The following is a 15,386-nucleotide window of genomic DNA, read 5'->3' on the forward strand; positions in this document are numbered from 1 at the left end:
GTACGAGGCAGCGACGTGCTGCATATTGCGGAGGCGTTGTCTGTCCTTGATCAACGCTGACTGGAGCTGTCTGGGTTTAATGCAAGGCTGTGACGCGCTGCATATTGAGGGGGCGTTGTCTGTCTGGTCAACACCTAGCGGATCTGAGAGTCACCGTAGATTCCGGGCGTTCAGTGGTTGCTTTCAGGAAGCTGACCTTCCTGATAGCTAGTGCTACCTATTGGACTTTGTTAGTTTTTTTTAAGTCTAAGGCTTGTAAGTTAGCATGACGCGGTCAATACGCTAGCCCCCGAGTTTCAGTCAAACGACTAAAAAGTGTGTTGCACTGGGTTTTTCTTCTGATACAATCATAGGGCATTTTACACTGAATATCCTCTTGTTCAAACATAAATTGGGGCGAGATGGCTCAGTGGTTAGGGCGCAAATCTGGTAGTCGAAATGTCCGAAGTTCGAACCCGACATCTGCCTCTCAACTTACCCTGTCTAGACTTGGCCAACCTGGCCGTATCCCAGCTCTCGTGCTTCCTTCTGGTGGCATAGCATTTAGGCCCCGAAAGGGTGCTACAGCTGAACGGTTTTTTTCAAACATCTTTCAGATGTTGACTGGGATCATCGTTGGAGTGCATTACTCCAAAACCGGTATCCATTCGTGACAAAAGCCCACAATTTCCCGACTGGGGGCTGCTGGCTCCGTTTAGGTCTGGTTGGAACTCCCAGGTTGTAACTGACCCAATATCAGTTTCTGCTCATCTAACATAATGCCTAGAGGTGGAAAGGTGAGATAGGTAGGCCTAGGACCAGGCTTACTATTGACAGCTAATGTAACTGTGACGGCCGAAAAGTTGCTGTCACGTTGACCCGCACAAGTTGGCTTCTAAGTTGTTGTGGCTGAAAACGTCTTTTGCCAGACAGCAAGCACATAGTTGCCTTTTCAGAGTTTCTCTTTGTATTCGTCAGGCCAAATGTTTGGGTCTGTATTAATCTATGTACGTTCGACGTAGCCGCCTTGCTACAAAAATGAGAAAGCAATACTTTCCCAGATGTTCATTCGTGTAGGATGATTTTGTGGCCATATAAACAGTTTAGCGGTGGGGCTATCAGGGGTCTGATTTCATTTCGTACCGTTACTCAGCAAATAAGGTATTCGGCTGTTTAGGTTGCTATAGGATATGTCGAAATTTTGTTTACGTGGGAGTGCAATTAGGCGGCAAGGTGAGAAAGCGCACAGTAAGTTGGGTTAAAACGATCGGTCGAATCAGAAGTTGCACTAGTTCTGTTATTCCGAAAAACATTAGTTTAAGGTTACACAGTGTCACTTGAAAAGATTTCGGTCGAATCTGAATAGAGAGGTTCCGTAGAGTGCACGACCAATTATAATTTCACAATTCCACTTGCATACGCATACCAGTGAGTCGTCGCCTACCGGCATTTTCTGGCGAATGGTGTAGTCTTGAAATGAATCGGTACTACTTGTCTATATACGCCTCCCGTCGTATCCAATAGAGCGAACCCTGTGAATATAAACCAAATTGACTGCGTACGGAATAAGCCCCACGTCCTTATTACCTCAGGCACCACAAGCTAAATTCCTCGTTAACAAAGCACCGGTATAGTTCTTGGTTTTCCTTTTAAAACTAGGCATTTTTATTAAAGACACAATTCATCATTGGTTTGAAGTGGTCCCATTGCGGCAAAATTGTGTGCAAGAGAGGTCGAAACACCGAGTTCAACCTTTGGACGTATTGGACACCAGTCCAACAAGCCAGCCAGCAAAGACACGTACATCTTCATACTTGTTCAACATTGTTGGTTCGGTCACTTTTTGCAATTTCGCTAAGAACTTTCTCCATCGCTGATCAAGGAAGCATATATGGATCTCCAGCAACGCACGCATTTGTCTCAAGCTTGCAGGGACAATCGTTTTCTATCTTGCCTGAAACTTGATGGACACTGGTCCTGGACGATTGAATGCCGTTAGGAAGATTGTCTCGATTGATGTGTTAGCCCAACATCTCGACATGTATTCATTTTGTGCAAGCACTCGCTGATTCTCCGCGCTTGGTGAATATGTTTTTTGTAGGTTACAGCAACCCAGTCTGGCTGATGCAATTATATCTGCCATTCAACGGGCTAATTGCGGACAAACAAAACGGAAATCTTTTTCTAAACTCCACTTCCAAAGTAGACCGTCTTGGTTTTTCGCAAACGAATTGCTGTCCATTCTTTCGCGGACTTTGGTTCACACATTGCTGGGCCGTTCGGTAGTGTGTTCCAACAAACTGGTTGTCACACACTGGTGTGACTGCGAATTTGTCCAATATCCAGAAACTTCTTTGTCATATCGGAAGTAAACTACAGGTGGTCGGTGGGGCTAAAGCAAACTGAACGGTTTTTAAAACCACAGCAGCTTGAAACTCGTTAATCATATGAGATATCCGTGATATTTATCAGGTGAAAGCCTTGTGGTTAGTTCGCCGTACCTGTTTGGTCAATTTTACCGTGGTGGTGTCTTTCAATACACCTGACTAGATAGCATATTTGGCGTTCAAAGTTTGAAAGGACACTGTCGTAAGGAATTATTTCATCATCCAGGTTGAACGTTGTATGAAACAACTGATAAAAGAAAATATTTTATAGAATAATAGTTATTGTTTGACTGGAGAAGCGGATTTCGCGCATCACCATCCCAACTGAAAAACAACAATTGTTATTCAAAAAAAGATTTATGCCAGTGGTAAACAGGTTCCATGAGTCTTCCTATTCAGAAAAACGCGCACTCATCCGAAAAGGTAACCCGAGGCGGCTAAACAGACTTATCCTTGGTGACAATTAGACCAATACATCATCTCTACCTTTGAAGAAGATTACGGTGCGAGGAGAATTCTTTCACGTTTTCTAGGGTAGCTGTTTTTCGGAGAGAAAATTTTACCCCAGGTAGTAAATAACGGGAATACCATTGTAAAACTAATCATTCCGCAGAAAGATCTCTCCCGGAGTGTCAAAAAGCTAGCTGCGTTCCAACGGGACTAGCTCTTAATAGAGGTTTCCTCTAAGAAAACTTACAAGTGTTCTGTCATTTACAACCTGTTTTGTACTTGGTTCCATCAACAGAGGTCACATACCTGAGCACCTCACTTGCCCATTTCTGTGCGACAATTTCATCAAATGTGTATAAAACCGAGCGATGAAGGTGAATTTACAACAACACTTAAATCCCATCCTCATATACTTGGTAAATAGGGCAGATCCAGAGTGACCTTGCACCGGTAGCAACAGATGCCTCACTCGAGAAGAAAACCAATGAATTAATGGTTTGAAGTTTTTTGTTCATCTCTCAGTTGCCGTAGTTTGGTTTTCACGAGAGACTCAACTGAATCTCTCGTTTATGATATTCTACAACCGAATGTGCAGCACACAGGCCGCCTCGTATTTCAGTTAGCACGATATTCCAGATATCGCAGTATATTTTCATAAAGGAAACTCTTCGAAAGCCCACGACGGAGTTGATTTGCAAATGAGTGTTTTCTCAAAAACAGTCCGATTTGGGTTCAAGTGGAACATAAGATTGAGGGAAACTCGGAGACTGTGCCTACCTGATGAGCCCCGAGAAGGGCGAAACCAGTCGTGGGCTGGTCGAAGAGTTCCAGCAACCTTGTGAGTAGTTTTCTTTATAAAAAGAATGAAACAGGTTTGTCCATCCGTCTCGGTCGACTTGTGCAGGCTGTGAACTTAAAACTATCCGGATTTTCCCATCCTTTACACTAGGACTATCGGTCATCAATCATTTTTTCTTAAAAAAACAAGTTCCACTCCATCTCGGTGGATTTTATCAAATGCAAGCAGTTACCTGTGCTAGCACTTTCATCGAACGCCCCAAATTCAAATACTAGACACTCTTTTGAAGCACAACAATCATTCTTGTTCTTCCTATCCTGTCCCACTTTTCTTATAGATATATTTCTTCGCCCTTTGCCCACAAACAATATCCCAGCTGTGCGCATATTCCGAGCCACCTTTTTGATAATATTTTTCCTCAGTCTCTTCGGACTAAACACCTACGGTTGGCGCACCTCCGGAGTGAATCATGTACTCATATTCGAGATCAACCCCAGATCACATTTGGATCATTATCAACTGTTTGCGGTGAGTGATGAACACAGTAGCTTGATTGCAGTATTTTTTACGTATCATTTCCTCATTCAGCATCTGACAAGTCAACTTAAGTCAAAATGACCTCATTCACACACCTACGGTTGGCGCACCTCCGGAGTGAATCATGTACTCATATTCGAGATCAACCCCAGATCACATTTGGATCATTATCAACTGTTTGCGGTGAGTGATGAACACAGTAGCTTGATTGCAGTATTTTTTACGTATCATTTCCTCATTCAGCATCTGACAAACAAGTCAACGTCAAAATGACCTCATTCACTCACGAGGTAAACTCCCGGTGGTACACATTTCCCTCCGATCCCATTTGTACCCTATCAACCAACCGCAGTGAACTTGCCGGTCAACAATGCTTGGAATCTGGACGCATTACCTACGATTGCCAAACCAAAATCGATTTGTTCGTAGCCAGATTAGGCGCTTTATACAAACTGCTGATGCTGCTGATGCATTCATGGATTAGCACACGAGAGCTTGTCGGCAGTCGTAAATACAGGTTTAAGTCGCCACACAGAAAAATAAACCTTATGCCGCGGAAGCGGGTTTGTTTCCCATCTATCCGCCCATCAATCAGCCGATTCAAATCAAGAAAAACCGTGTTAACCTCGAAGTCACTTGATGGCGATGCGAAGCGAGGATTTCAAATAGGAGTCACTGAGCATAAATAACTTTAGTATGAGAGAATAATTACTGAATAAATATTGACAAAACCTGGGCGTGTAAGTCGTTCTGTTTGCTAACAGTGGAAGAACCAAGTCATGAAGCAAGTCGAAAATAGATATTTTTCATTCGAAATGCTGTTTATATAGATCCATGTATGACTTGCTTGGTTCCGCGTTTGAAAGCGCATACAAAGTTGACAGCGCTTCAGAAAGACCAGCATACAAATGATGGGCGAGAGCGAATGAAATATTTGCTTTAATAAAGTTATACTGCTCACAAACTGTGATAGAAAACAGAGTGTTGTTTCCGGGTTAACAAAACCGGGACACAAGTGTAATTGGGTTGATAAGAGGAATGTAACATTCTCACTCGGAAAGCAAGAAGACGGAAAATAACCACAACCACATGGTGAAGGCATGAGCAGCTAAAATGCTTACATAAAATTACCTGGGATTCAAAGGGACCTGAGAATCAAAGAGTGGAGACAACCAGCTATAAGGAGCAGTTCGTAATTCATAAAATCATGAGAAGAGATTAGCGTCCTCGACAATCGTTATTTAAGAGTGCATGGAGGCCTTGAAATGCGTCCGTCTCTAAGGTTCCCACAAGCTGGAGTCCAATCGGGATTACCCACACAGTAGTCGAATACCACCCTTAGCAGTATATCATGGGTGCTTACAAATCGAAGTATCAGAAAGTCGAGTTCCATAGATACCTTGCATCTCTGTTAACACCGACCCCATATCGATTGAGTATCTCACGTGTACCAGTAGTTATGCAAATGAGCGATCTAATGGACGTCAATGACCGTCTAAATAACCTATGAGCACGTTATGCGAGCTGAGAAATCAATATATTCTTCACCAACTGAAGCAGTAAACTGGCGTATGAATTCAGCTGGGCGTTGTCATGATAGCTGAAACCATTCCTCACGAATAGTTGCATCATAAAGATAGGACACTGAATACCATACACTTTAGCTCGACAAAAGTTGTACTCATCTCACACACACTAATATCTTGTGGTTTGGGGCGGCAAGCTCTTTGAACGCATGCATTGTGGGCGGCGGATGGGGAATACCCTTCTCACCAACTGAGATAATCAGCTTTCACATACTTTTAACAGGTACACGCACACACAGGCATCGCAGGCACTGGTTTGGAAAGGAACCTTCTGCTAACTGAAGTAGCACCATCTGATTAGAAAAGCAGCCACTTCAAAAGAATTTTACCCATTCAGTCAATCGTCACAATGGAAGCTAACCGAGTGGCTAACGGTGAAACTGAGCGATACTAACTGATTATAAAACCGGTAACGAAGCGCCTTAGCGAGCTTGCCTGGTTACTTTCGTAACTCAGGTCAGTGTGCATGAACCAATCAACTATTTTTCACAAGTCACATCTGCGCTTGCTGTGTTGCTCCCTAACCTTATCGGCAGATGAGAGCTTTGTGTGGAACACCCCACTTTTGGCTGCTCTTTCTAAGCCTTGATTCACAAGAGCCTTGGCAAATACAGGATTTCATTCTGGATAGCTGTTAGTAACTTCTGACCAATATTTGAAGTCATGATATAGCTTGCTATAGGAATGTCTTAAAGACCTTGTCTGATTTAACCAAAGGTATATATACCCAGGCTTGCAAACTCTTGCACTGAATTTGGTGGGACCTTTTTATAAGTCTGATTTTGGACGTTTCGGATGACTACGGCCTCGTCCTGAGACATACATCGGGATTTTACTTGTGCGGTTGTACGTGGCCAATCACTGCCCGTCTGGTCATCCTCACGAGCATCAAGGATTTCAAAAATACAGAAGTATGGTCACCTCATTCCTCTTCAGTAGTTATATCGTGCACGAAAGTACCACAATATCTTGGGATCAAGACAGAAGGGGATTTATACGGACACAAAAACTTTGTTATTCACTGCCTGATGGGTTTCTGTTGATGATGCTTTATCCATAGAAAATCCTTCGAGTCTGAAGCACAGAAGCTCCCTCGGAGAGTTCAGGTTAGCAGCTAAAAATCGGGAACGTTAGGTTAGCTCGGTCAGTTTCTCTGAAAGCCCCTGTTGTAAGGTTGTAGCCACCGCCGTGATTCGCTCCGATCCTCACTGTCTTCATGTGTCTAGAGTAAGTTGGTATCTAGAGGTGATCTGATAATTCGCACTTCATGGAATGTATACTCTTTGATATTCGTCAGCTCGATTAGCCCAAGCGATGTAGTAATGTTAATCAGAAAACTGTATTTACTTTCCTTCAAACCTGGGCAACGCAGGCCTGTCTGCCCGTTCGGCCATTTCATCCAAATCTTGAACTTAGCTCCGTTTGGAAAAATTTGAACATTTTAATCACTGAATTCTCTATCTATCACTCTGTCGTCATTACGAGGTGGCAAAACGTGTTGCAGGACGTTAGCACCGATTGTAGTATCTTCAGCCGCGGGTTTTACGTAAGAACACTTTATCTGCCTACATTTCACTCAGTGTCTCACGATCAGGACCACGAAAGTCAACACAGTTGCATGCTCACAGCAGTGGGTAAGACGCCATTGGGTTGTGGTTACGTAATAACGCAGTAGATACATATTTTGATCCATTTTGAAGGGTTTTTAGAATGAGTCTGGAAATGCAACACCAGTGCCTTTGGAGTCACGTTAGCTGCGGCTCCTTCACTTACCGTGGAGAGCGTTTCATCTTGGACTCCGACAAAAGTCGGTCTGTCCTACGGCCTTTATCTTTACAGATGAAATTAGAACGGTTGATGAACGAAAAACTGACGTACTGAGATCCCTATCTCTGCTGGTTCGAGTAAATTATGTATATAGATTGAAGAAGGGTTATATTGCTGTTGTTGGTCTTCGTTTTACTCCGCTCCTGTTCAGAGTAGAGCATTCAAATTGCAATCACGCATCTTTCAAGGCATTTGTGGACAAGTTGGATTTAGTCAAGTCCCTAAAGCACCACGTTAGCTCAGACAACTGGATACTTTAACCAAATGTTTACATTCTGAAGAGCCTGCCTTGAAATTTCCTACCACCTACAATAATATGTCTGCTGAAAGCTTTGCTCAAGTCAATCAAAATAAGTATAAAAATAAACATTGTTCAGGGTAAGCAGCGTCATTCATAAACCGTTACTCAGAGGACAACACATTCTCGTAACTCTTCTCAAGTTATGCAGGATGCGCCCAAGATCATTCCCTTCAGTCTAACACAGGAATATATATATATNGCTACTGCCCCATGCGGTTATTCACGGACCTTGACAACTTCTTCACGGTCCCGCACGAACTTTTTGTGTAAATTCTTGATCTTCAGTGCATTTAACTTAAATTAGGTACGAAGTTGTTCACCGTTCGTTGCATTTTATCCACCATTGGCTTGGACATTCCTGTAGGACATTCCCTACCTAACGATAACATGGATTAACGTGAACCCTTTATGTGTGACCCAATTCGCACCAACATCCACCCATGGGCTCTGATAAAAACATTATGGGGAATGTGTCAAAATATCGATAGTTCGGGTTCGTTTCTTGATTTTTGACTCGGTCGCTGTTGTCTGTTTGCCGATCTTTACAATTAACTGATGGTGAAACCAACGTTGGTAAGTTAATTTCCAATTTCGGTTAATAGATCAAAGCCCACCTGATCAACATCAAAAACAACCCTGAAACACCTTTAGTTTAACACGTGAATGTGTCCAGTAGGTCTTTTGTGACTGAGGGACAGTCATCGATTGGATCCTCCATTCCTACCTAATATGCTTGTACTTTAAGGCAGGAAGAATATCCTGCTAATGAACCAGCTGGACCTCTCGAAGACACCTAACTAGTACACCTCGCCTTTCCATAGTGTTACGGCTAATCGTAAAGCTGTTTGTCTACAATCGAGGGCAACTACATTATGTTCGACCTCCGGACAAATTTTATGTGATCCCATTAAGACCGAACTAGCGAAATTCTGCTGCTCATTCATGCGCCTTGATCTTTGACGGTAAAGAATGGCAATGTGATGAAACCAGGTTCAAGAACAAAGTTACGATAGGGTTCGCGTTTTCTACGATGGCGCCAACTATCGCCTGATATGCCTTACTCTTATCATGTGAGTTTGATGGTAAAAAGGGATTCTGGCCTTAGTCGCCCGATTGGCGTGCAAGTGACTGTAAATTACCCATGCAAACACACATCTTATCTGCTGATATTCGTCGGTTTCAATAATCTAACACACGAAATTAAACTTTTTATCCACTTGTTGACTATGTTTTCCCCCCAGTAAGCCTTTGAATCGTTTTATGAGCCAGCTTGCGAATGTGCGTGATTCTGATGCATGTCGACTATTTGTGGAATACGTGAACCTGTGCCTTAGTTCCAGCATGATCCCTCTTCCTAGGTAGTGTTATGGAACACGCGGGATCGAAAACTGCTCATGCTAATCACCGTGCATGCTTAGTTGTCGGAAGATATTCTAGAAAGCTAACTGATATCTTGTGCTCTCGCGCGAAAACCGATCTATACAGATGGTGTATAATAGCCGTCCGGACAAACCATTGGTTCCAATTCGGTCCACCTGGCCGTCGGTTCAGCTTGGTGTGTCCACAGCTGGGTTCATCAAAGAAATACGGGATATTTAGGGGTGCAGCGTTTAAGTGGTAGATACTACCTGGATCAGTTTGTTAGCTGAGGCAAGCTATGAGGAACTCCAGTAGGCCGCTTAGCTGGCAATGAGTGGACAGTCGGTGAACCTTGATCGATCTCACCCGAACACCCAGAAAGGGCAGTTGGCATTGCCCAATTAATCGCCAGGAATTCGATTGCCTCCTTGTAGGTGAGCTTCTCTCGAATAGCCGTTACGAGATGGGAAGCGCTAGCTTTCTACGTTGGTTTCTTGCATCTTCCCCCACGCGACCGAATTGATTAGCCTTCTGTCTTAATCTTTTTGGAGAAAGCCTCAGTGAACCAGGAGCTTCATCATCGTAGCGTGAAGATGGTCATCCTACAAAGGATTCCAAATTAATCACAACTCGTTCGTTACGCAAATCTGAGGCACGAAACTGACTTCTTGTGGAACCATTGCAGGATGGAGGTGAGGGCGGAAGGCCGCTGATAACTTGATGACGGCGCAGTCAACAGATCAGTGAATTTCAAATAGTTTATGAACTGGTGCGAAATTCACTCATTCTACGCTATACCTTGAACCAAGTAATATAATGTAGCCCAAGTGACACATGTTGAATGATAGTCATTTAGGACGCAACCCACTGAATGGTTTTACGACTCAAGAATCTGGTCTGAACCCGTGGAATCACCCTACTGGGTGAACGAAAATGCGCTTGTTTAGCATTAAGTTATTGATCAAGTGGAACGGCTAAATTAGGGATCAATAGCTAACTGCAAAATAATCAACAGCTGACAAAACAGTCAGCAATAGTACGCGTGATGAGTTAGCTCAGTGTTTAACGTCAAGTGGGAAGCTACGCATAACTGCCTATATATATATATACTTATATATACTTATATATATATATATACTTCCATGCGTTTGTGGGTCGAGGATTCTGCTGATGTTGCTGATCATCTCCCTGTCATACATAGGCAACCAATACTGGAAATAGCTAGATAGCAAGATTGAGTGATCTGCTCTCCAGAGGGTGACTATATATATATATTGTATATATATATATGCATCAAATATCTAAACCGTTCTGATCAAGTTAAAGTTCTTCGAGGATTGTTTCGGAAGTGCAACTATCGGGAAGTATGCGCATTTCGTGATTGATCTAACTACTCGGTATTGTTCATAATGGTATAGACAGCAAGCTGAGGATGGTTTAAAGACAAAAACGACAAGCAGGCACCCAAAACCAGGGGTAGCAGCGGCGAACCACATGAGGATCTCACAGGCTTGGATTAGGTCCTGCTTGTATGAATCAGTCAACAACAGAACTTTCTAAAAATCTCTAGAATTTAATGTGGTGCGTGCGATGCTATTTTTGGGGTAGAGACGAACACAGATGAACACAGTGAAAGGCGACATAAGCCAGAGTCATTCACTGGAGAGCCACGTCAGGCTTGAATGAACTCTGGCGATTGTCAACGACTCTGCTTTCGAACCTAATTGGACTCACATGTTCATTGGGGAAGACACTTTATTTGAGCCCACTTACGCCTTGGACGCTCAGTTCCTGGGGTTGTATTTCTCCATATTACACTCAAAGGACGTGTTGAGAGTTTGAACATCTTCGATAGAGTATCCTCGGGGAATCAACCAATGTAGTTCGTTTACCTGTACCGTCACCAGATATGGTAAACTTGATGAGTTCCTTTTTCGACCGTGAGTTCGTATAAGGTATGACCTCTGTGCTCAGCTAGGATGCTAAGCAACTAAATACTTTGGTGACCGTGGGATTTAGTATTTGAATAATTGGTAACCTGGGTACAATTCTTGAGAATCGGCTCCACAATGTCAGTAAAAGTTACTCGTCAATGTTGGTGTCCCGTTCTCCCATTTGTCTGACAGGAAGCGTGGCGTTCAAGCAGGGTCTCAGCCGGTGAAACCCTATCTGATACGGTTTCTTTTGATGTCGAACGGTAGGTGCGCAAAAAAAACATCCAGAATAATACTCGCATTCCCTTTCCATTAAAGTATTTAAGGGGATGTGCCATCTGAGTACTCCACTTGTCCATTAGATGGTAGGGCACATTTAATCATGACTTAAGACTGCGAACGTGAATGGCTTCGAGAATTTCCATGGACATCAACTGTCAGTCATAGCACTGTTCCTGAGCAATGCGAGACCGTCCTAGCTATAAAAATGTTGCGTGGTTGGATTGTCTTCAGCCACTCGAAATAAACATCCACGAAGGGGGGAAATTATTGATCATGGAATGGTGCCCCACTTTCAGGATGAATTATTTCCGCGGGACCATACGGCATAGGCAAGATTTATAACACAGCTCTTATGGGGACTTTTGCGACACACGATTTCATCCTTTTCGATCGCTTCCTGGTCTCTATATGAACTAGTTGCGCAGGATTTCTTACGTAGCATGCAGCATCTTAGCCAGTGTGACGTTTGTACAACACATTTCATTAGGGCCATTGGTATTACTGTATAAAGCAACCTTCTACTTCCTTCACGGCATCATGCGTTTGATTCCTAATCTGTACACAGACCCTTGGATCAACTATTCCACTCACAATCCCAACTACAACTGCACTCACATTTCCAACAAAGTCGGTGAGAAAGACAGCAAGAAGAGAGGGAAGAGGAAGACAGCAAGAACCAACCTACTACTCGCATACACTTTAAGTCCGATGATGATGGTAATAGCATGCAGGACAAGCCTGATTATTTTTTGGGTTTATTCGGGAACCGCCCCAGTATAAGGCGCGTATTGTGGGCGGCTGAGATAATCAGACTGGCTATTTGCGTCAGTGGTCACTACAAAGCAAGCACAGTGCCAAATAAGACCTGGGCTAAGAATAGTTGTTCGACACAACCGTTGGCAAAACCCAGCTGGAGTGTTGCTTCACGTTCAATCAACTTGTGGTCGTCGCTCCTCGTCATCACCATCAAATTATGATGTTTTTTCGCTGATTACATCTTTACGTAAAAATTTTCGTATGAGCTACATACGTCATGGGTAAATTGGGATTACATCACCTCAAAATCAACGTTCATTGTGTGCACCCACCATACAAAGACACCAATAGACTAATCAATTGACGGGTTTATTTTCAGTCTATGACGTAAGGAAGGCTACCGTCCAAAAGGTGGTATATTGGACGTGGTGTGCATCGAAGCATAGTGCCGGTAAAGACGCAATGCCACTCTCTGTTTCCAACCTCCCCGCAATATTTCAAGGTCCAGCTGATTACATATCGACTTCTTGTTGAAGCTCGTGGAAAGCGTCGCAACGCTGATGCATGGAATATATTGAACCTAGCCCGGATTGGTGCCGATTGCTCGAGGAGAGGATATTTATCTTACCAGGGACTTCCTACCTCGGGAAATCAGGTGGAGAAACGAAGATGCGCGGAGCAATGAAGGACTGATGTGGAAGGTCAGAGGGGTTTGGTGAACTTGGTTAGCTGTATCTGGAAAACCCTGCTAAAATGAGCTACGAGTTGACTGATGTCACGCCATCGCAATAAGCTTTCGTGGCGAACCAAAGTTTTTTAGTGTTAGACCGCGATGCAGGACAACAACAACAACTGTTAAAGCGACAGCGTGCACTTAAACTTCTCGTTGCAAGAACAACAGATTGATAAGATCTTCGTGAGTTCGTCCCACTGCTTATTGAGAACATAGAGCCTCAGGTTCGAATAAAAACAACATGGGTGACTATTTTGATTGGACATCAGATGTGCTTCAGTTTGTGTTGCTGGTGCTCGTGTCTAAATATTTCGACAGGCCTGTTTGCTTCGACACCGCAACACCTCACTCAGATGTAGCATCATCCTCAAATATGTATTCATAAGGTAAATACCCTGAAATGTAGAAATTTCTTGTGGTGTTATTAAGGTTATTTGAGTAACCTACTTCTCTGTACTCAACCTACCGACGTGACCTTAGTCTACAGCAAGAGAGATTTCCGGTAGAAACCTTCAATCAACGAGATCGTACACCAGTAAACACCATTTAAACCTCTTCAAAGGGATTTGTTCTTGTTGGGAGCTCGCTTTCGAATTTTTTATCGGTACGCGTCATATAAACTAAACAAGCTAGTTTTTCACATCGTAATTGTTTATTGTCATGTGCTTGTTCATGAGTGCCGTGTTAGTATTCTGACTTCATCGTATTATCTCTCGTCTTTCTCTCCTAACAGATATCCTTCTTCTTCGCCAACGTATGGGGATGTGCTGTTTTGTATTACATGTACAGCGAGGTACTTCATGTGCCCAGCTACCTTTCTCCGCTCATTCTAGTCATATTCCTTCTTTTGTGTCTCCTCAACCCGTTCAACTTCGCCCAGCATCGAGCCCGACGATGGCTGCTTCGCAAGCTTGTGAGTTCTTTATCGTTTGCATTCCACTGGTTAGTATGGAATCTGTTGATCGAAAATTTTGATGACACTACGCGCTACAGAACTGAACTGGTATTTGGTCGGTTGACCGCCAATCTCCGTTTCTTACTACCGTTCATGTGGAATTGTATTCAACTTACACACACAGATGGTCTGTGCTATATGGTGTTGTGTCTACGTCACATCTGTTTCTGTTTCTTTAGGCTGGGTACATGCCTTAAATGGTCTGGATCACAACCTGTTACAAGAAAATCGTTTTATTTGTGTAAGGTTCCAGAGGCTATCCACTCATCCGGTCGATAAATCTCATTGGTGGACTGAGGAAGATCGGTACTGAGATGGATGAAACATGACACATTATCTATTCCGCTTTAGCTCTTATTCTACTCACAAACATACTACTCTCCCCACCATTAAGCTAGTCTCAGAATCTGTAGACAAGGAAGAAGATATTTTTTGTAATGCACCATTCATAAGGTTGCTGAAAACTCCTCGACAGCCCACGACCGGTTCCGCCCTAATTGGAGCTCATCAGGTAGGCGCAGTTTCCGTCAACCTTATGTTCTACTTGAAACCAAACTGCACGAAATTAGCGAAATACACTCATTTGCAATTTAATTTGATTTTTCCAGAGACTCACCTGGAACCCAGCTGGATCTCTCGGTTTCGATGTTTCCAGGCATTACAAAAATGTATATGTATCGCGATATCTCGAATATCGTAGCGACTGAGACATGAGGCGGCCTGGTGGAGCACATTCAGTTGCCTGGAAACATCGAAACCGAGAGATTCAGCTGGGTTTCAGTTGAGACTCTCTAAAAACCAAATTAGTTTGCAAATGAGTGTATATTCCCTAAGGAAGAAGATAGTTTTGCCGCATTTTTGCGTTGACGTAACTTTCCATTGAGGACAGAGTGAAATTATTTCACAACGTGCCGTTCTACGATGGTCATCTGTGTACAATAAGTAAGCTCTCTCGCCAATTCCAAAGTTGTCATTTTTGGGTAGAAACAGCTCCATTCCACCAGTCACGTCCTCTTTATCGCACAACCAAATGGTGAAACAGAAAATCACAATCAACACATTCTCGTTCTTTCGAAGAATTTGGTTTGCAACATCTGCCTCCTCTGAATCGGCTGCACCTGTTGGTTGCCGCTGTAGCAATAGGCGCGTCCCGAAATCGCTATGAAAGAGTGCTCTTCGTCTCCCAACTTGATGAATCTCACCACATGTATTGCGTGTTTTGTCCAGAACACCGTTTGGAATCGTCATTAATACCAGAACTTTGCTAAGTTTTTTTGCCCAGGCTTCAACAGATTGGAGGAGGCCATCTTGAAGCCAATCGATATGTGGGTGCAATTTCTAGGAGCTCATCAGACTGAGTGGCGACTAATTATCACGGTTTTTTTGTGGTGTATCACTTATATTGGGGACGGCCAAAGTACCGTTGCTTCTACAGAATTCACATGAACAATTCAGCAGGGGTGGGGTAAAGATAATAACTTACGGTTTTTTCTTTTAAAAG

General features: G+C 43.3%; 2 protein-coding genes across 2 annotated transcripts in view; one reads left to right on the forward strand and one right to left on the reverse strand.

The window, feature by feature from the left end:
- T265_10367 (hypothetical protein) overlaps nt 1-589 on the reverse strand; it is a gene marked incomplete at both ends in the record, with an annotated part of 4,458 nt that extends 3,869 nt beyond the window's left edge. The window contains 2 exons of the mRNA XM_009176722.1: nt 5-123; nt 479-589. Coding sequence (XP_009174986.1) covers nt 5-123; nt 479-589 — 230 coding nt within the window. The remainder of the gene's footprint in view (nt 1-4; nt 124-478) is intronic.
- The window catches only part of T265_15134 (hypothetical protein), a gene marked incomplete at both ends in the record, with an annotated part of 47,826 nt that extends 33,815 nt beyond the window's left edge, over nt 1-14,011 (forward strand). Inside the window, 2 exons of the mRNA XM_009176721.1 lie at nt 3,953-4,143; nt 13,664-14,011. Of these exons, the coding sequence (XP_009174985.1) occupies nt 3,953-4,143; nt 13,664-14,011 (539 nt within the window). The remainder of the gene's footprint in view (nt 1-3,952; nt 4,144-13,663) is intronic.
- Nucleotides 14,012-15,386: the final 1,375 nt, after the last annotated feature.

The sequence above is a fragment of the Opisthorchis viverrini genome (genome assembly GCF_000715545.1).
Source record: "Opisthorchis viverrini unplaced genomic scaffold opera_v5_377, whole genome shotgun sequence".
NCBI lineage: Eukaryota > Metazoa > Platyhelminthes > Trematoda > Opisthorchiida > Opisthorchiidae > Opisthorchis > Opisthorchis viverrini.